The sequence below is a fragment of the Saccostrea cucullata genome, unplaced genomic scaffold (assembly GCF_032062105.1).
Source record: "Saccostrea cucullata isolate Sc308-1 unplaced genomic scaffold, CSIRO_AGI_Scuc_v1 ctg189, whole genome shotgun sequence".
NCBI lineage: Eukaryota > Metazoa > Mollusca > Bivalvia > Ostreida > Ostreidae > Saccostrea > Saccostrea cuccullata.
In genome coordinates this window covers 261,054-280,796 of record NW_026927680.1, presented here as the reverse complement: position 1 = coordinate 280,796, position 19,743 = coordinate 261,054, and the positions used below count along the sequence as shown (strand labels likewise).

General features: G+C 35.2%; 3 protein-coding genes across 3 annotated transcripts in view; all 3 read right to left on the bottom strand.

Moving 5' to 3' along the window:
• Positions 1 to 1,944: 1,944 nt before the first annotated feature.
• On the bottom strand, positions 1,945 to 3,779 carry LOC134275181 (trophoblast glycoprotein-like). The gene has a single exon (XM_062757433.1). The coding sequence runs from the start codon at positions 3,775 to 3,777 to the stop codon at positions 1,945 to 1,947; it is 1,833 nt and encodes a 610-aa protein (XP_062613417.1). The 5' UTR covers positions 3,778 to 3,779.
• Positions 3,780 to 6,932: 3,153 nt separating this feature from the next.
• Positions 6,933 to 10,046, bottom strand: LOC134275180 (uncharacterized; the record flags this gene model as incomplete). The annotated part of the gene is made up of 5 exons (XM_062757432.1): positions 6,933 to 7,259; positions 7,506 to 7,629; positions 9,066 to 9,284; positions 9,589 to 9,667; positions 9,991 to 10,046. Coding segments are annotated over 5 exons (555 nt in total), but the record flags the coding sequence as incomplete, so codon positions are not given.
• A 1,844-nt stretch (positions 10,047 to 11,890) lies between these two features.
• LOC134275179 (uncharacterized) overlaps positions 11,891 to 19,743 on the bottom strand; it is a 62,411-nt gene continuing 54,558 nt past the window's right edge. The window contains exons 32-40 of the mRNA XM_062757431.1: positions 19,301 to 19,454; positions 18,538 to 18,698; positions 18,137 to 18,290; positions 15,538 to 15,725; positions 14,268 to 14,363; positions 13,887 to 14,034; positions 12,841 to 13,001; positions 12,311 to 12,470; positions 11,891 to 11,992 (exon numbers count right to left, since the gene is read on the bottom strand). Of these exons, the coding sequence (XP_062613415.1) occupies positions 11,891 to 11,992; positions 12,311 to 12,470; positions 12,841 to 13,001; positions 13,887 to 14,034; positions 14,268 to 14,363; positions 15,538 to 15,725; positions 18,137 to 18,290; positions 18,538 to 18,698; positions 19,301 to 19,454 (1,324 nt within the window). The remainder of the gene's footprint in view (positions 11,993 to 12,310; positions 12,471 to 12,840; positions 13,002 to 13,886; positions 14,035 to 14,267; positions 14,364 to 15,537; positions 15,726 to 18,136; positions 18,291 to 18,537; positions 18,699 to 19,300; positions 19,455 to 19,743) is intronic.

Below are 19,743 nucleotides of genomic sequence, written 5' to 3'. Positions count from 1 at the left end.
TTACATATATGTATATCTTTTATTTCTTGAGATGAGTTTGTTTTAAGCAAAGAATGTATATTTTTTAATTGATGTGTAAAATAATGTTTTTCTTTCTTTTGGGAGATGGTAGGATTGAGAGATACATGTATATATCCCTTTTCTAATTGCAACATCAACTGAGTATAACTGAGTTATATTAGTATACAAATTCCATGTAATGTTTGAGAAATAAAACAGTGGATTGATTTATTTTTTTTAATTTTTCACATAAAATTGGTACATACTTTCTTAAAAGGGTTTAAATTTAATTTTTATTGATAAATTATGAATAACGTTTTGATGGTAATTGTTACATGCACACGTATGTGCATTATATCCATTTTATGTATATAATAAAATGTTTATACTAGTGTATTTTTAATCCATGAATCTGCAGGATGAATACAAAGATTTTCAATTATATTTTTAATTATGATTAAGAAATATATTCTTTTTACATTTGTTGTTAAAAAGCATGCACTTTAATTCTTTAACTTTCTGTTCATACAGGTATATTTTTGAAATTAGAGAAATTACCATTTGTGAAGTTATTTTCTGTGATAAATTTCAATATTATTGTGCCATTATACTTTAATTTATTCCTGTTTGGCATTATACATGTAGTCGGAATCCATCAAGATGTTGTCTCTGTTTATCATCAAGTTATTTTCATTGAATGTTTAGTACTGTAATTATTCTTATACATGTACAGTAATATGCATCAAGCAGATCATACAGGCCATGGAAAAAAAGGGAATAAAATAAGAGTTAAAGGAGCCTTATTCTATTTATTTAATAAATGTCAGTGAAAATACTTTAATTCTTTGAAAAATTTTTTTTCTGCTCCTGAGTATTAAACAAACTAACATAATTACGATTACCTCTTCCAAATGATATTAATTCATGGCACTAGGGTCAGGGGTTTTGGTATTAGGGTAGGGCTTTAATGTTTGAAAATCTCCTCTGCCTCTTGGTATTGATTCCACTTTCACTACTGGTATATTTAATAGCACCATGCCCTAACAACCCTCACCCTGACCAGTAGGGCCATGGACTTCACAATTTTGGAAGAGGCATTCTTGTTCATCAAAACTATAAACTTTGTTTATTTAATACCCAGGAGCAGAAGAGAAGATTTTCAAAGTATTAATACATTTTCACTATCAAATCATTAGAATCCCGCCTTAAGAGCAGAACCCCTCGTCCTTAGGCCTTGAAATTCACGTTAGGAAGAGGTACCCTTCTTCATCATAACTTTGTACATACAAGCTGTATTACATCCCCCAGGTCACTGGAGGGGGGGGGCAAGAAATTCACAATTTTTTTGTTTCCCTGCACCCATAGAGTATTAAATATACCAAAATTGGTTAAAAATATGTGTTGTGTGGTTTCAGAGAAGCTAAAAATGTTCAATTGTCAACGCACGATGCATGTCGATAAACGAAAAAGATGGTAATAGATCACCTGAATTAAAAAGGTCATAACCTACTTTTGAAATTTCAAGGTATTATCTACATACATGTGGGATACGAAGAGGCTTAGAATAGAAGTGATACTGATTGTATAACTTATCAGAAGAGCAATTTTAAGCCCGTTAGCCTCTTGTTTACTTTTCTTTTCCTCTGGTTTGTGCCTCCTTTCCATACTTTCAATGTTGCTTAATATGACCTGCGTATTGATGCATTCAAAATGAGTAAAGTAATTCATAAAAAATACGAGTTTACTAGTATTCCCAAACGTTAAACAAAACATGCAGAATATGGACTAAAAATGAACACAGGTAAATGACAGAACACGTTTTCTTTCGTATTCGAACGTTTTGAAAGAATATCAAGATTTATATTAGGATATATATGGAGAGGGTTGTTCGATGTCAAATTTTGTCCAACACTCACACACTCTAACACTGCATTTTATAGTTTTTCAAAATGTTGTGACTTTGGAGATGTGTGTAGACGTTTTTTCACTATCGACATCTGTGTTGACAGACATGATGGAAACAGTCTGAGCAATCTCACCGGCTCCACAAAACTCTTTCATGGACATGACTCCAAACTTGACCTGCTCCACCCCCATCACCACCCCCGCCTTGACCTTACTGGCAGCCTGGCTACTGGTGTCTTTGACCGTCTCTCGAAAGAGAATCACTTGACTACGGACTTTCTTTATTTTCTTCCCCAGCTTTGTTTTGACGCCTGACGTTGCTGTGGCGGTCTCACCGTCATGTGAGGAGTTTCTGTCGTCTGCTACATTTGCATCCCTCAGAAGAGGATCCGCGTCTGAATATTCGTCATCGCTGTTTTCTGTGGAAACAATCAGAGAATTGGGCTTGGTAGCCTCGTCACATTGACTCTTAGGATGTGTCTTTTTGAGCTGTGGTTGTGCACAATCACATTTGCATATGTGCACCGCGCACATCTTTATAGTTCCAATAAATATACTCAACAGAAGCACACTACCAGCGCAAACTACCCCAAAGAACACGCACATCCACTGTATCTCGAATAATTTTGTCATGGATTCCAAAACGACACTGGACGTGACATTTCCGTTTTCACTGATAAAATTACAAAAATACTTCCCCTGGAGACCATTAACAAAATTCTTAATTGTCAAGGTATTATTTTCAGAAACTGTGATGTAAGATAATTCACTGGATCTTGAGGACTTGTAGTCTATTTCTGGAATGGCTGTAATGTTAAGTTTCAGAAGGTATTGTATGTGGTACTTGGATGCTACTTTGGCGCCTTTGGATGTCACCCAGTACCCTGCCCCGTGGGTTTCTGTATGGCAATATAGAGATATCTCGGATCCAATGATAGCCACGCGAGAAGCAGAAATGTCTCCAATCAAAGGTTCGTCACATTTTAAGTCCTTGTTGCTGAGATTTAAAATTCTTGTGTCTTTAAGGCTTTTTGGATGAGAACACGTCAACAATTCTTTATTAGCTGTCGTGTTTCTGTTTGTTTTTAAATATTCTAGAAAGCCAGTAATTTCACAAGAACAGTCCAAGCGATTTCCGAAAAGTGATACATGTTCCAGTTTTCCAAAGAGAGGCAGCCATTGCTTTGGTATCGTCCATAATTTGTTGTCGCTCAAGTTAATGGATTTCAGACGAATCAAGTTTTGAAAAATATCTCCAGCAATCCAGTGCAATTGATTATTTCTCAAATTCAACTCTTCCAACATTTTCAGTTGATCAAATATACCATCTGAAAGTCCTGAAATCCTGTTAAAACTAAGATTAAGGCGTTTTAATTTTGTCAGATTTTGAAATAATGTGGCGGAAAGTTCTTCTATCTTGTTTTCGCTGAGAGAAAGGTCTTGAAGACTTTGAAGTTCATCAAATGCAGTTGAGGATATGAATGTTATATCATTGGAACTTAAGTCTAATAAATTCAATAATTTAGGATTTTTTAAATTAAAAATTATCATTCCTTGTATAGAGTTTCGACTGAGGTCTAGATTTTTAAGTCCTCCAAGAGATGCTAATATTTCATTTGGAATGGCATCCATTTCTCCAAACAAAGTTAATGATATAATTGTGTAATCTCTAGGAATATCCTTTAACAAAAATCCCTTGTAATACGCAGTACAGACTGCCTCTTTACGGATTTTATCACAGATGCAGTAATTTGGACACTCGTGGAGAGACTGTTTTGTCTCTTCTATGGATGTTTTTCTATTATTAATGTAGGCAAGATGCGATATACGTATAGTAACACAAAACTGCAGTGTAAAGAGAAGAGTTTTCATTGCGAATACTAGTATTTCACTTGGAAGGAATCTGAAAGAAAAAGTCAAGATCATTTGTTAAAGCCAACCTTTAAAATTGTTGTTTGTTAATTTTATCTTGTGAGACTCTAACAATCATTACTGTTTTGAGGTCAATGCAGTGACTTAGCCACTTCAAAGTACAATATTCACCGAGTTCGAAGGACGAAGTGACTATTGTACTTCAAGGGTAGCTAAATTATCGACTGAATCAGAAATCTCTCACGAGACTGTAGCTCTACTGGTTTGTATTGGACTTGAACTATAAGGCAGAGGCTAAAACCAGAATAATGGTCTGTTTGTGGCAAGATTTATTGCAATCGAACTAAAACTGTTGGTAGAGTAGCCTTTTGAAAGAATTTCAAAGAAATTTCAATTTTTTAGAATGTATATGGCAGCATCGTTCATCAAAATTAAAAAATGGTAAAAAGAATTGTGTACATAATGTATCTATAAAACTATATTCCTGAAAATTATGCTAGCCTATAAGAAGTCGGTTGCAAGTTAAATAACTTTTCAGAACTAAATTTATGAATTTGGAAGTTCTAAATAGATGGTTCAAGTCCAAAATAGAAATTAAACTAGAGGATCACGTACAGGTGAAAATCATGCACGTAGTACTTTTTTAAACCAATTATTTAGTATTTGCATATACACAGATGAGCCTAAATGTACCTCGTTCTTGACGATCTATTTATCCGTTTGGATTAAAAAAATGTTTAAAGTTTAAATACTATATTCATTCATGCAGTAACTACTGCGATATATTTAGCGAATTTAATATTGAAAGTATATATATATTTTTTAAAAAAATTAGATAAATCGTTCTAAATAAGATATAATAAATACTGACTTTCGATCATACCTAATCAAATCGTGTAAAAATATTCCGAATCACATGAAGACAGCTCTGCTCGTACAATCACTTCTCTTCCACTGGTTTGGCATTTGTTTATGGTATTATGATTTGACCGTGAAAAGATATTCACGTGTCTAGTACCTTTGGCCTTTATTAGTATTTTTAAATCACCTATACTTGCAGGGATTAAGTTTTGGGATAGCCTACATTAGTTGTTTTGAAGAATAGTCTACATTTAATTAAATCCTCTCAGCAGACAAATATTAACTTTTACCAATATGACTCATACCAAAAATTGTGCAGAACATTTAAAAGCGATTTCTGAACAGTCATTTAAACAATATTTATCCTGAATTCGATTTTTATCTCCCCCTTTTGATATTGATAAAATTCCCAAAGCCTAAAACTGCACCAAATAACTCCTCCGTGTCATGAAAATCAAAGCATTTATAGATATACTTACTTAACACACACAATCATTAAGATGCACTATTTGTTGCTTTGAGAATTCTTAGCCGTTCAGTGAAAAATATAATTAAAAATTGCATCAGTTTTTTTTTATATATAGCTGAACTTTTTTAAAAATGAATAGCCTAAAAATTCATGTTTGATGGTCCTAGGCCGCGAATAGAAAGGTCAAAAGAGTAGGTCATTGTGACCTAGTTTTGAATTTAAACATTAGAGTGCCGCGTGACGAATCAACTCTCAAATGGTACTGTAAACCAACTTTTATTCGCGTGTGAGAAATTTTCGCAAAGTTCGCGAGAACCTCTTCATCGCGAATATTTCTTGCCGCGAACCGGACCTTGAAGTGTATGTGTCTATTAACCACAGATCCAAAAAGGTTTGATCGCGAAAATTAATCGTCGCAAACTAGTTTATCCCTGATAAATCGCGAAATAAAGTCGTGGCGAATAAAAGTTAGTTTACAGTAATGTACAAATATTTAAGAAGGTTAAAAGACAAAGAAAAAATAAATAAACTAATATTAAATATGTGCACGAGTCAACGTCACTGTTTTTATGGTAGGTATCCCCATTAGCCTCCTATAATTCAAAATATAATTTAGCCGTTTTGGAAATGAGAAGCCACAAAATGCATGGTCACTTGAACCTTTTTGCTTGGTGCACTCCAACTCAAATAGTTTTCTGAATTAACCTGACAAGGTTTGATGATCTTCAGCTTAAATCAACAGTGGCCTGGATATTAATTTGATAAAAATTAGAAAATCCATAATGTACATATAGGTCAATATGACTTATCACTGGAGCAACTTATCTTGAGGTCCCAAGAGGGTTGGCAAAAAATACTTAAAGAGGCTGGGTGGTCGTGGCCATTTTTAGACTATTTTGATCTCCTTTAGAAGAGCTCCATATAAAGATATAATAAAATGATCAAAATTTAAAAATAAAATTTATGAAATTTTTCTTTTGCAAATGATAGTTGACAGCTTAAGATATCATATCGCAAAATTTAAGTTATATCCGGTGGTTAATAAAAAATAATTTGTTGACCCCCTAGCCTCCTTAATTCCCTGGACATGTGCAGTGGAAATAGTGGTATTTCCCAGGAATTACTCAGGGGTATTTTCTGGGAAATAACTTGGATATTCTAAATAAATGTTACTGACATTACTTTGCTGAACTGGAAATTTTATTTTCAAGTTTTCTCCTATACACGTTTTACTGGTACGTAATAGTTAACCAACCTTGACCCAAAAGAACTTGAATCATCTCTATAAATGCTTATACAGATGCAATGTAAAATCGGTATAATTCACTGTCATATAGTCCCTGCTACTTATAAATCCCATTTTATTCCAATGTGCATTCAAACACATTTACTTGAAGTAAGTATTCAATTTCTTACCAATATTTTCATGTAATTATGTAAAAATCTGATAACCAGAGGGGACCCACACAGACCTTAATACCATACCAACCCCCAGAACAAGATTTGTACAAAATTCAATCAGAACTCTCTTGGGATGTTTGCATTCAACTTATCATGAACTTGCTTTTCTTATGATTAATATTTTTTATCTTTTTATTTCATATATTCCTTAGTAAGAGTTAACAGTTGGAAGTAATTACTGTATACTGCCAAAATTGCAGGCTTTATACCCTTGTGTCATTTCTAAATTTCCTGATAGTAATAAATGCTCACAATGGATATCCTGATTAATTCTGAATTATCTCCCCTGTGCTATACGTAGTCCTTCAAGAGATAAAGATTATCAAAAGAACTCCAACCATTACATAACACCACAAATCAAATCTCTTTATAAAATTTGTTTATTGAACATCAATGAATCAAAAATACAATGAATACTTTTATGTTGGGTATGAAGTCTTAACCACTTCCTCTCTTAGTATCAAATCCATTAAGATTTGAAAACTTTTTCTCAGTGTTGGAAAGTTTGAGATAAAGTTTGTCAAGCTTACAAATGTGGAGATAAATAATACTCTGATGACCATATCTGTTTTATTGTCAGTACATCATGCTTTGTTGTACACTTTTAAGGACAGTCAATGCTGCGTTTCCTCTATCTCAGATTTTCTGGCTTTTCGTTTGAATTTTGATTTCTTTGTGGTTGCCTTCCTCACTATAAAAGAAATAATTATGAACAAGTTTTACAGAACTGTAAACACTTAGCTTATAAAACAAATTAAACCTAAAAATAAACAGATCATCTCAATGGTAAGTTAACAAAATATAAAGATTCAGACAGATTTTTTAAAATAAATTAATCTTCATTTCCCTTAAAAATTAATATGACATACAAATCTATTAATTTATGCTATGCTTTCAAGGAAAGCTGTCTGATAAATCTTGACCTATCCTATCTTACCATAGTCAGCTGCCCAGAGAGTTAATGCCAGCAGAAAACATCCCGAGGTAGCCATTATGGTGATAGTGACCGCTCCAAAGTACACCCGGTCATCTGGACTGACCACTGGTGTTGTTACTTCAGCCTGTCAAAGTAAGAATCAAGTCTTTCTTAGACTTCATGTTTAATTATTATGTAGTACTGTGAAATCACAAATTTTCATTGGGGTCTAATTTTTGTCAACATCTGGATCTGAAAAATTTCACTGTAAACTGATGGTAAGGGTGCATTGGGCTGTATACGTGTACTTATGTATTCAGAAACTATATGTACTTTTCACCTGATTGGTAGATGAGATAGGACTCTCTGTGGTGATTGGTTCAGTATGTTTTACCTGATTGGAAGATGAGATAGGACTCTCTGTGGTGATTGGTTCAGTATGTTTTACCTGATTGGAAGATGAGATAGGACTCTCAGTGGTGATTGGTTCAGTATGTTTTACCTGATTGGAAGATGAGATAGGACTCTCAGTGGTGATTGGTTCAGTATGTTTTACCTGATTGGATGATGAGATAGGACTCTCAGTGGTGATTGGTTCAGTATGTTTCACCTGATTGGATGATGAGATAGGACTCTCTGTGGTGATTGGTTCAGTATGTTTTACCTGATTGGAAGATGAGATAGGACTCTCAGTGGTGATTGGTTCAGTATGTTTTACCTGATTGGAAGATGAGATAGGACTCTCTGTGGTGATTGGTTCAGTATGTTTTACCTGATTGGAAGATGAGATAGGACTCTCAGTGGTGATTGGTTCAGTATGTTTTACCTGATTGGAAGATGAGATAGGACTCTCAGTGGTGATTGGTTCAGTATGTTTTACCTGATTGGAAGATGAGATAGGACTCTCAGTGGTGATTGGTTCAGTATGTTTCACCTGATTGGATGATGAGATAGGACTCTCTGTGGTGATTGGTTCAGTATGTTTTACCTGATTGGAAGATGAGATAGGACTCTCAGTGGTGATTGGTTCAGTATGTTTCACCTGATTGGATGATGAGATAGGACTCTCTGTGGTGATTGGTTCAGTATGTTTTACCTGATTGGTAGATGAGATAGGACTTTCAGTGGTGATTGGTTCAGTATGTTTCACCTGATTGGAAGATGAGATAGGACTCTCAGTGGTGATTGGTTCAGTATGTTTTACCTGATTGGAAGATGAGATAGGACTCTCTGTGGTGATTGGTTCAGTATGTTTTACCTGATTGGAAGATGAGATAGGACTCTCAGTGGTGATTGGTTCAGTATGTTTTACCTGATTGGAAGATGAGATAGGACTCTCAGTGGTGATTGGTTCAGTATGTTTCACCTGATTGGATGATGAGATAGGACTCTCAGTGGTGATTGGTTCAGTATGTTTTACCTGATTGGATGATGAGATAGGACTCTCAGTGGTGATTGGTTCAGTATATTTTACCTGATTGGTAGATGAGATAGGACTCTCAGTGGTGATTGGTTCAGTACTTTTACCTGATTGGTAGTTGAGATAAGACTCTCAGTGGTGATTGGTTCAGTATGTTTTACCTGATTGGTAGATGAGATAGGACTCTCAGTGGTGATTGGTTGAAAGGAGCAGGAATCCTTGGAGAATTGACTAGAACAATATTGACAGTCATGGATCTCCACAAAACAGGTTCTAACTGTGTCTAGGACCAGAGCATCGGCTTCTGAACGTGAAATCTGTGAGGCGTTGTAGATCACAAGTAGTTCTGGTCTAATGACTGCAGGTACTGTAATTGTTGTCTGAAAATGTATGTGGGGTGTTTAAAAAACTAATTTGAGTTTATGAGTTCTAAACTATTGAAGAAATTTTGCATGTAAACTATATCTGTCCAGATTTAAATTCCTTATAGTGATATCAAGAATGGAAATTAAATAAACATTAAATCAAGGTTATAGACTTTTTCTCTGAAAGGAGAATCTAAGCAGTAAATGATATTATAAACACTACATACAGTATTTATATGAAGAACTTGACTGCGAAAACAACAAATATCATAAATTTTTCCACGATTATAATATTACATTAGAAATATTAAATACATACAAAGGAGGTGTTGATGCTGTTCACTGTTGTAATTACAGGGGGAACTTTGGAGGAATCTTGATACTTCTCTGGACACAGTCTGAAGTAGAGAGGCATAAGTTAAACAGTACAGTCTACACCATAGATATATTCATTGCTACATAAATATTCTCTGGTTTAACACAGAATAAGCATAGCCCAATTCAAATTGCTCATAAAAATCACAGATTTTCTTCACCAAAATGTTCTACATTTTGTTAATTCATGAACACACAAAAATAAAGACTGAAAAGAGAATAGTGTGGAATTCCAGTCTTCAAACAATTTTCCTCATTTCAAGACAAATAACCTTCTGGCCCACTCTTTGACAGTAAATTATATTCCTTACAGTGTAAATTAAAAGCTTGAAAGAAGGGAACTAACTCTTTGAATGTATTGACTGTGTGCCCTTCTGTGGCCACTATAGGTCTGAAGTTAAGAGAAGGTTACTAACTCTTTGAATGTATTGACTGTGTGCCCTTCTGTGGCCACTATAGGTCTGAAGTTAAGAGAAGGTTACTAACTCTTTGAATGTATTGACTGTGTGCCCTTCTGTGGCCACTATAGGTCTGAAGTTAAGAGAAGGTTACTAACTCTTTGAATGTATTGACTGTGTGCCCTTCTGTGGCCACTATAGGTCTGAAGTTAAGAGAAGGTTACTACCTCTTTGAATGTATTGACTGTGTGTACTTCTGTGGCCACTATAGGTCTGAAGTTAAGAGAAGGTTACTAACTCTTTGAATGTATTGACTGTGTGCCCTTCTGTGGCCACTATAGGTCTGAAGTTAAGAGAAGGTTACTAACTCTTTGAATGTATTGACTGTGTGCCCTTCTGTGGCCACTATAGGTCTGAAGTTAAGAGAAGGTTACTAACTCTTTGAATGTATTGACTGTGTGCCCTTCTGTGGCCACTATAGGTCTGAAGTTAAGAGAAGGTTACTAACTCTTTGAATGTATTGACTGTGTGTACTTCTGTGGCCACTATAGGTCTGAAGTTAAGAGAAGGTTACTAACTCTTTGAATGTATTGACTGTGTGCCCTTCTGTGGCCACTATAGGTCTGAAGTTAAGAGAAGGTTACTAACTCTTTGAATGTATTGACTGTGTGCCCTTCTGTGGCCACTATAGGTTACTGAATGTATTGACTGTGTGCCCTTCTGTGGCCACTATAGGTCTGAAGTTAAGAGAAGGTTACTAACTCTTTGAATGTATTGACTGTGTGCCCTTCTGTGGCCACTATAGGTCTGAAGTTAAGAGAAGGTTACTAACTCTTTGAATGTATTGACTGTGTGCCCTTCTGTGGCCACTATAGGTTTGAAGTTAAGAGAAGGTTACTAACTCTTTGAATGTATTGACTGTGTGCCCTTCTGTGGCCACTATAGGTTTGAAGTTAAGAGAAGGTTACTAACTCTTTGAATGTATTGACTGAGAGCCCTACAGAGGCAAGTAAATGACTGAAGTTAAGAGAAGGTTACTAACTCTTTGAATGTATTGACTGTGTGCCCTTCTGTGGCCACTATAGGTCTGAAGTTAAGAGAAGGTTACTAACTCTTTGAATGTATTGACTGTGTGCCCTTCTGTGGCCACTATAGGTCTGAAGTTAAGAGAAGGTTACTAACTCTTTGAATGTATTGACTGTGTGCCCTTCTGTGGCCACTATAGGTCTGAAGTTAAGAGAAGGTTACTAACTCTTTGAATGTATTGACTGTGTGCCCTTCTGTGGCCACTATAGGTCTGAAGTTAAGAGAAGGTTACTAACTCTTTGAATGTATTGACTGTGTGCCCTTGTGTGCCTCTTTGAATGTATTGACTGTGTGCCATCTAACTCTTTGATGTATTGACTGTGTGCCCTTCTGTGGCCACTATAGGTCTGATTATTTTAACTCTTTGAATGTATTGACTGTGTGCCCTTCTGTGGCCACTATAGGTCTGAAGTTAAGAGAAGGTTACTAACTCTTTGAATGTATTGACTGTGTGCCATCTCCCCTGAAGTTAAGAGAAGGTTACTAAATGTAACTGTGTGTACTTCTGTGGCCACTATAGGTCTGAAGTTAAGAGAAGGTTACCTCTTTGAATGTATTGACTGTGTGCCCTTCTGTGGCCACTATAGGTCTGAAGTTAAGAGAAGGTTACTAACTCTTTGAATGACTGTGTGCCCCTGTGGCCACTATAGGTCTGAAGTTAAGAGAAGGTTGTGATGTGAACAAGTCTGTTTGATCCATGTGAGGTTAAATGACTGTGCCCCTTCTGTGGCCACTATAGGTCTGAAGTGATCAAATAGCTGTTTAATCCAGGTGAGGTTGAAATGACTCCCTGATTTTATCCACTTCCTCTGCCATGTTTACTTTACTCTGTAGTGATTTCTTCAGCTCGAATGAAAGTTTATCCTGAAAATGAATGAACTGAATTGACAATTTGAAAAAAATAAAATATTTACTGATCCATATCTGGTAATGATTATTTTAATGAAACCCATTTGATCTATGCGACATTAAATGACTGGGCCATCTCCCCTACTAAATGAACAAGTACCTATTTACCCAGGTGAGACTGAATGACTCCTACTATGTGATGTGAACAAGTACCTGTTTGATCCATGTGAGGTTAAATGACTGGACCACCTCCCCTACTAAGTGATCAAATACCTGTTTAATCCAGGTGAGGTTAAATGACTAGTCCATCTCCCCTACAATGTTAACAAGTACCTGTTTGATCCAGGACAGATTAAACGTTTGGGCCACTTCCCCCACTAGGAGAGTGTTGACCTGCTGCTGTAGATCTTGGGAGATATCTTCTCTGGTGGCCAGATGAAGGTTCTGTAAAGCTTCCAAGTCGATACTGCTAAATTTCAGGATCACATCTACACTGAAATTCAAAATGCATAGCTAGTTAATATAAGCATGTTGTCTGGATAGTCCAAGTTGTATTATTCAAAGTCAATCACCTAACACTGAAAGTGCAAGAGAAACCTTGAAGTTCCCTTTTCTTGTAAAACAATAGCTACATAAAATGAACCTAATTTCAGTATTGTGCAATATCATGAAACATTCTGTAGTATGCTTGCTAATCATACAGAGAATCTTGCTGAATTATACTGAAACAGTGCATATGTTACATCCCCAGTATTGTTTTTAAAACAGGAACATCACTGTGTTGTAAATTTCGAACACTACTATTACTCTGCAAAATGCACATTCTAATAATCACCCTGTTTTTCTATTAAAGCAGTACCTACTTTGTAGAATCCTTCTTCTTGCGGGGTGCAAACTTATTTGTCTTTGTAGAGGGACCGAATCTGAACCCCTTCGTGTAGTCTACTTCAGTATTCAGTGTGTCCACATACAGCTCCAGGTGGGGGTGTAGTGTCGTGGCATGGAGAACAATATCTGCCCCATCCTACAGACATATACACAGGTTTATATTAAGCAATTGGTGGGGTTTCATTTAAAGAGGGATTTGACTGCCAGAGAAAACTGGGAAATTATACCTCTGAATAGTTTTGTTGGAAAGTTCATTGACATTTTCCTTCAAATTGTAATGGATAGATTAAAGGTGAACTGTATGTCTTCTTCATGATACATGTTGTATAATTTTGTGTTGGTAATGTTATCTCTGATACAAAACATTTTGATACAAGTTCAAGTGTAGGACCTCTTCTCCCTCTCCTAGCATATTGCCCTACTATTGTATTGATTTTAGCAAATTTATACAGTTAAACTTTTTTAAATCTGGAAACCACTGATTCCCCACAAAATTAGTTATATTTGACTTCTCCTAACATATAGTCCTACCTCTGTTATGATTACATCCTGTACGACTTCTCCTAACATACAGTCCTACCTCTGTAATGATTACATCCTGTAGGACTTCTCCTAACATACAGTCCTACCTCTGTAATGATTACATCCTGTAGGACTTCTCCTAACATACAGTCCTACCTCTGTAATGATTACATCCTGTAGGACTTCTCTGAACATACAGTCCTACCTCTGTAATGATTACATCCTGTAGGATTTCTCCAAACATATAGTCCTACCTCTGTAATGATTACATCCTGTAGGACTTCTCCTAACATACAGTCCTACCTCTGTAATGATTACATCCTGTGGGATTTCTCCGAACATACAGTCCTACCTCTGTAATGATTACATCCTGTAGGACTTCTCCTAACATATAGTCCTACCTCTGTTATGATTACATCCTGTAGGATTTCTCCTAACATACAGTCCTACCTCTGTAATGATTACATCCTGTAGGACTTCTCCTAACATACAGTCCTACCTCTGTAATGACTACATCCTGTAGGACTTCTATTGCCTCCCCAAGCAAAGTTTCCAGTTTTTCTCTCAGATCCTGTTCTGCTTCTGTCTTCTCTGAGACATTTAATGTCTGAGTAGTATTACAGGCCACAAATAGGGGGTACACATAACTACAATAGAGAATTTCATAATTAAGTTAAGTACATTTAAATCATAATTTATAATAATTATTCATGTCAGGAATCTCCAGAAACAGGTAATCTGTTTTTGTAATGATAAAACTTTCAGGATGTGTACAAATTCTGACTTGAGTCTTTAATTGCGTCATGATCCCAGAACCTATTTATATGCAATTAATATATCCTGGTTGATTACGGATAACAAGAAAGGTTATAATTTTTACCTGCTTCCCATTAGTTTCTTTTTCTGACAAAGGTCTACATTCCAAGTTCCATTGTAAAAACATCCCAGAGATTTTCTACACTGTGAGTCTGTAGACCTGAAATACATATAATTACAAACTCCATCATTTGTTGGTATCTCAGATTTCTGTAGATCATCAAAATTTTGAGACACAACTAACTACTCTCTATTTGGTTTTTATGGTATTTATGAGCAAGATAAAATCTGGTTATGGCTTTTTTAATTGTACAGTAAACCTCGGTTATAACAAAGTCACGGGGACCTATGAATTTACTTTGCTATATCCGTAATTCATTATATCCATATAAGAAATATGTTAAATTTATATAGCTGGGGATCCAAAACAACTTCGCTATAACCGTGAATTCGCTATATCCGTGTTCGTACTAAACGAGTTTTGCTGTAAAATGTTTGCGAATATGAGGTGATTTGCAGCATCTCTTAATAATCTATTTGTAAATTTGAAGCAAGAAAAACCTCAATATTTAAAGTTACTTGTCAATGATTTCAACAGTGTATTATGAAAAAAATTAATTCCCTCTTCAAAAGTATTTTCAAATTAGTAGCAATTAAAATGTGCATACATGTATTTGAAAGGGGGTGTCATTTTTGCAATTAAAGTATACTAGAACAGTGAATTACCATATACAAACCAGGCACTTCAGAGATCACAAGATTAATTCAAAATAGCCTTTGGAACAGGAAATGACCCTTGTTGATGCAATTTTTAACCATTTTTGTCATCAAGTGAAAAGGAATTTTTATATACTTCCTCATCAATTCATATAGTGAAAATAAACAAGGGACTATCTTTAGACAAGGCCAACACTTTTCACTGTTGAATTTGAGTTCACTTAAACAATTACAGTAAAACTTGCTTTTAAGGAAGTCCTTGAGATAATTCACTTCCTTATAATACAGTTTCTTTATGCCCAAAGATAAAATTGGGACGATATGAGGGATGGAGAAAAGGGAAAACTTTCTCTTAATCGAAATTTCCCTGCATACAATTTCCTCATAAGCAAGTCTTATTGAACATCAGTGTGAACCTCCAACATGTTACTGTAAATAAAGGGTCATGACCCTCTTTGGGAAGTGAAAAAATAACTACCAGTATGTAATAATGCATCACATTTTTATGTTTCATATTGCATATATCAAACAAATATTTGTAATTCCTTACAAAAACACCTCCTTTTCTTTTTCAGAAAAGATTCATACCATAAATGTGTAATTTTTTTTCCACTTACCTATTAAAACAAGAAATAGGACAGTTTCCACCCAGGCTTTTCTGATATACCAGTTTAGTGGGATGAATTCTCCTATGTCCCAGTGATATGGAGAAAGCCTGGAGTTTTAACATCTGCTTCCATCTCTCAATCTCTTTATTTACTGAGGAATTTAAATTGTCTCTTTGAACTTTAAATATGATGTACTTCTACAAGTAAAATAACAACCCTAAAAGTCACCTTAATTATCATTTTTGTGTTATATTGCAAGTTTTTCAGCCTTCTGTATATATACCTCTACCCTCTCCCCCTTTTTTTTTTACTGCTTTGTAAATCTTTAACGTCCAGAGATCAAGATCTAAGTTTAAGGTTCCTCTCAAGAATTTTTCACTAATGGACATGCCACCACTTGGCAGTCTAAAGCTGCAAATTTTGACCTATGCTAAGCACTTATGGCCATTGGGCAGTGAGAAATTTTTTTGTGTCAACACCTACGGCGACACAGGATCTCGGTTTATACAGTCTCATCCAGAGGACCGGTTTCCACGTCCCACAGTGGGATTCAAACCCGAGACGTAAGATCAACTCCTTACTTCGCTAATCTAGAGCAGACACTTTTACCACTGCATCCTACATCAGGCAACTAAGCTTACATTATTTATGATATTTTCAAAATTATTATAATATGACCTTTTGAACCCTTACCGAAATGAAAAGTTTTTTCATTCCTTTTTAATAAAATGTAATTAAAAAGAAATATTAATAAGGCCATTCCAAGTTTTTTCTATGTTTAGCGTCCGCGTGCGCCTTGGTTTTTGACACCCAATATCAGAAAAAACAAACAAAATCAGAAAACCCGATATTGATTATTCTGGTCAAAATCTTTGAATTCTATCATGTCCTGTTAAAATCTGTCTACAATTTTTCATATTTGGTATATTTTGAGCATTTAGTACATGGATTTTGCTAAAGTGTAGATCTAGAAAGGAGAAAAAATATTTTTTTGAAATCAAACCCTTTGAGAGACGTTACTTTTATGACTATAAAGTCTGTGTTTTCTTTTTTGGTCTGTGTGTTTTTTGCGAATAGGTAGGTAGGTTTTTGAAAGATGGGTGGACGCTAAACATAGAAAAAACTTGGAATGGCCTAACTGCTTCATTTGATTCTAGATGTCAAATTTAGATTCTTAGATTAATCCTGACAATTTCTTTGGTACCAATGGTGACGATCCTAGTAATTAGACAAATTTTACTGTATAAAAATTCATTTCTAATTAGATGTACATGTATGTGAAATTTTGAAAGAATTCCCCCAACTTCCTGGTTCTGTGGAGGAGAGTGGCAGTTACTGCACACACTTTATTATGAAGGAAACTAAGGGCTTACATAAAAATTCTTATAATGAGTGACTTTCACTTCCTAATTCAAGGAATGTCCTTGAAAATGAGGATAGGATCCATCCAACCATTCAATGCACATTTGTTCAATGAATAATTTCTTACATAATTAATTGTTTGTCCAGTGAATCAGCCAAAAAATAATTAAGTTTATGACAAAATGGGAATTTCAAAATATTTCTGATAATTTAAGAAAAGGCCTTCCTGTAGCAAAGGTCAGCATATGAAAGTTTAATAAATGCTTTACTAAATGACAATCTCCTATGTCCACTCTATTAACAAAGTATTTATCTATAATTTTAATATTACAGAAAAATCTATTCAATCTGACACCTGTGCAATTCATCACTTTGTGAATTCCAACGTTAAATTTCTTTCAATTGAAATTTTTTCCATGTTTTTTTAACACTGTACAATCTGACTAGTCTGTTCCAATATAAAATTTGTCTCCCCATGCATGTTGAATTAGACAGGTTTGTTGAATTAGACACGTTTGTTGAACTAGACAGGTTTGTCAGATTAGACAAGTTTGTTGAATTAGACAGCTTTGTCGCATTAGACAGGTTTGTTGGATTAGACAGGTTTGTCGGATTAGAAAGGTTTGTCGGATTAGACAGGTTTGTTGGATTAGACAGGTTTGTTGGATTAGACAGGTTTGTCGGATTAGACAGGTTTATTGAATTAGATAGCTTTGTCGGATTAGAAAGGTTTGTTGGATTAGACAGTTTGTTGGATTAGAAAGGTTTGTCGGATTAGACAGGTTTGTCGGATTAGACAGGTTTGTCGGATTAGAAAGGTTTGTTGGATTAGACAGATTTGTTGGATTAGACAGGTTTGTTGGATTAGACAGGTTTTGTTGAATTAGACAGGTTTGTTGAATTAGACAGGTTTGTTGGATTAGACAGGTTTGTTGAATTAGACAGGTTTGTTGAACTAGACTGGTTTGTTGAATTAGACAGCTTTGTCGGATTAGACAGGTTTGTTGGATTAGACAGGTTTGTTGGATTAGAAAGGTTTGTTCGGATTAGACAGGTTTGTCGGATTAGACAGGTTTGTTGGATTAGACAGGTTTGTCAAATTAGACAGGTTTGTTGGATTAGACAGGTATGTTGGATTAGACAGGTTTGTCGGATTAGACAGGTTTGTTGAATTAGACAGCTTTGTCGGATTAGACAGGTTTGTTGGATTGGACAGGTTTGTCGGATTAGTCAGGTTTCCCTGTACCTGATCAAACCAGACATGCTGAATGTCCCTGATGGAGAAGTCGGAGGACAGCAGGCTCTGTAGATGATGGAACAGGTCCACTTTAAGCTTCCTTCTCTGTGGCAAGTCTAACTTGAAAAACTCCAGGTTTGGGAAGAGCATGGCTATCTCAATACTGAAATGACATTAAATGCTCATAACATTACTAAAGATACATGAATGTCTCTGTTTGATTACAAGGAACACACTTGATCAAAGATATACATATTTGGAAAGAACAAACATGTTCGAAACTAAAATAGGCTTTTCTGTTGTTATCACATTTTTGTAGAAGTCTATTGTTGCTAGAGAGGTGCAAAACAGCCAAACTTAACAAACATTTCCAGCAGGCATTGTAAAAGTGACAGAGTATTGCCTCTGACCTGTTAAAATCTTCTACATCCTGCCCCCTGATGTATGTGTTATTGACTACAAGTTGTAGCTGGCCTTCACTTATCCATTTTGAGATGTTGGTAAGAACGTCTAACAATGGGGCTCTTCTTGCAGTTCCTTGGACCAAGAATGTAAAACTATCTCTGAAATCCTGAAGATATATAAAGGTATCATTGATTTCTTGGAGAAAGTTCATCAGAACTTAAGGAATACTTTTATTCAAATTTTCACTCATAACTTTTGCCATTCTTAACCCCATCCTTCTTACAAGCACCCATTCAACATTTTTCAGAACTCTTACATATATGTTGCTAAATTTGAAAAAAAAAATCTGATATTTTCTAATTTTTTTCTAATGTATGATAATAATTTGAGTTTCACCTCCAAAACTGATTCAATTATGAACATTTTCTATTCTTGTGGTAGTTTTAGTAAGACAGGTCTGAGAAAATAAGAAGCCCATGGGCCTTATCACTCTTCTGAACACATTGGCTAGAGTAGCTTATAGATAAAGGTTCACAGATATACTGTATAAAGGGAAATTTTCGCCCCCGTTTTATTTTCGCCCTCTTCCTCATTGGGCGAATTTAAAACGGTGCGAATTCAAATCAAACAGCATAATTTCTTAAACCAAACTATGACTGGGCCAATTTAAAATGGGGCAAAATAGTTCGCCCATGCAAAAGGGCGAAAATAACACGGGGCGAAAATAACCCTGTATAAAGTAGGTAAACTTATTCCGTTAAGACTTACATCCCCAAGGGTAAAAGCCTGAGCCTTAGCTCCTGGAGGAAGACCTTGAATAAATTTATCCACTTCATTTTTAATGGTATCCAGACTTTTATTTCTCTCATCTATGGTCAGTTCTTCAAACTTGGCACAAGGAAATACAACTGTTACTTTTTTCCTACAACACAGTACATCACACTCAAGAACTATCAATTGAAAACTAGTATTAATAATGCACTTTGATAAACATTGCTTTTTTTTCAGTTGATGTAGACAAATGCCATACTACATGTACTTGTAGATTTCTTCAGATCTCTTCAAAGCTTGATATTTCAGAGAAAGCTTTTATTTCTATTTATCTTGAAGATATCTTTAATTTCACTATTTTGTTTTATATGTATAGCAATTCATACATATTTAATTTTTATTCTTAACAAAATCAATGACGGTGCAAAATTATATCAAAC

What these genes read in the sequence shown, in the direction of transcription:
- LOC134275181 (XM_062757433.1), bottom strand. Translation starts at nt 3,777, where the DNA reads ATGAAAACTCTTCTCTTTACACTGCAGTTTTGTGTTACTATACGTATA.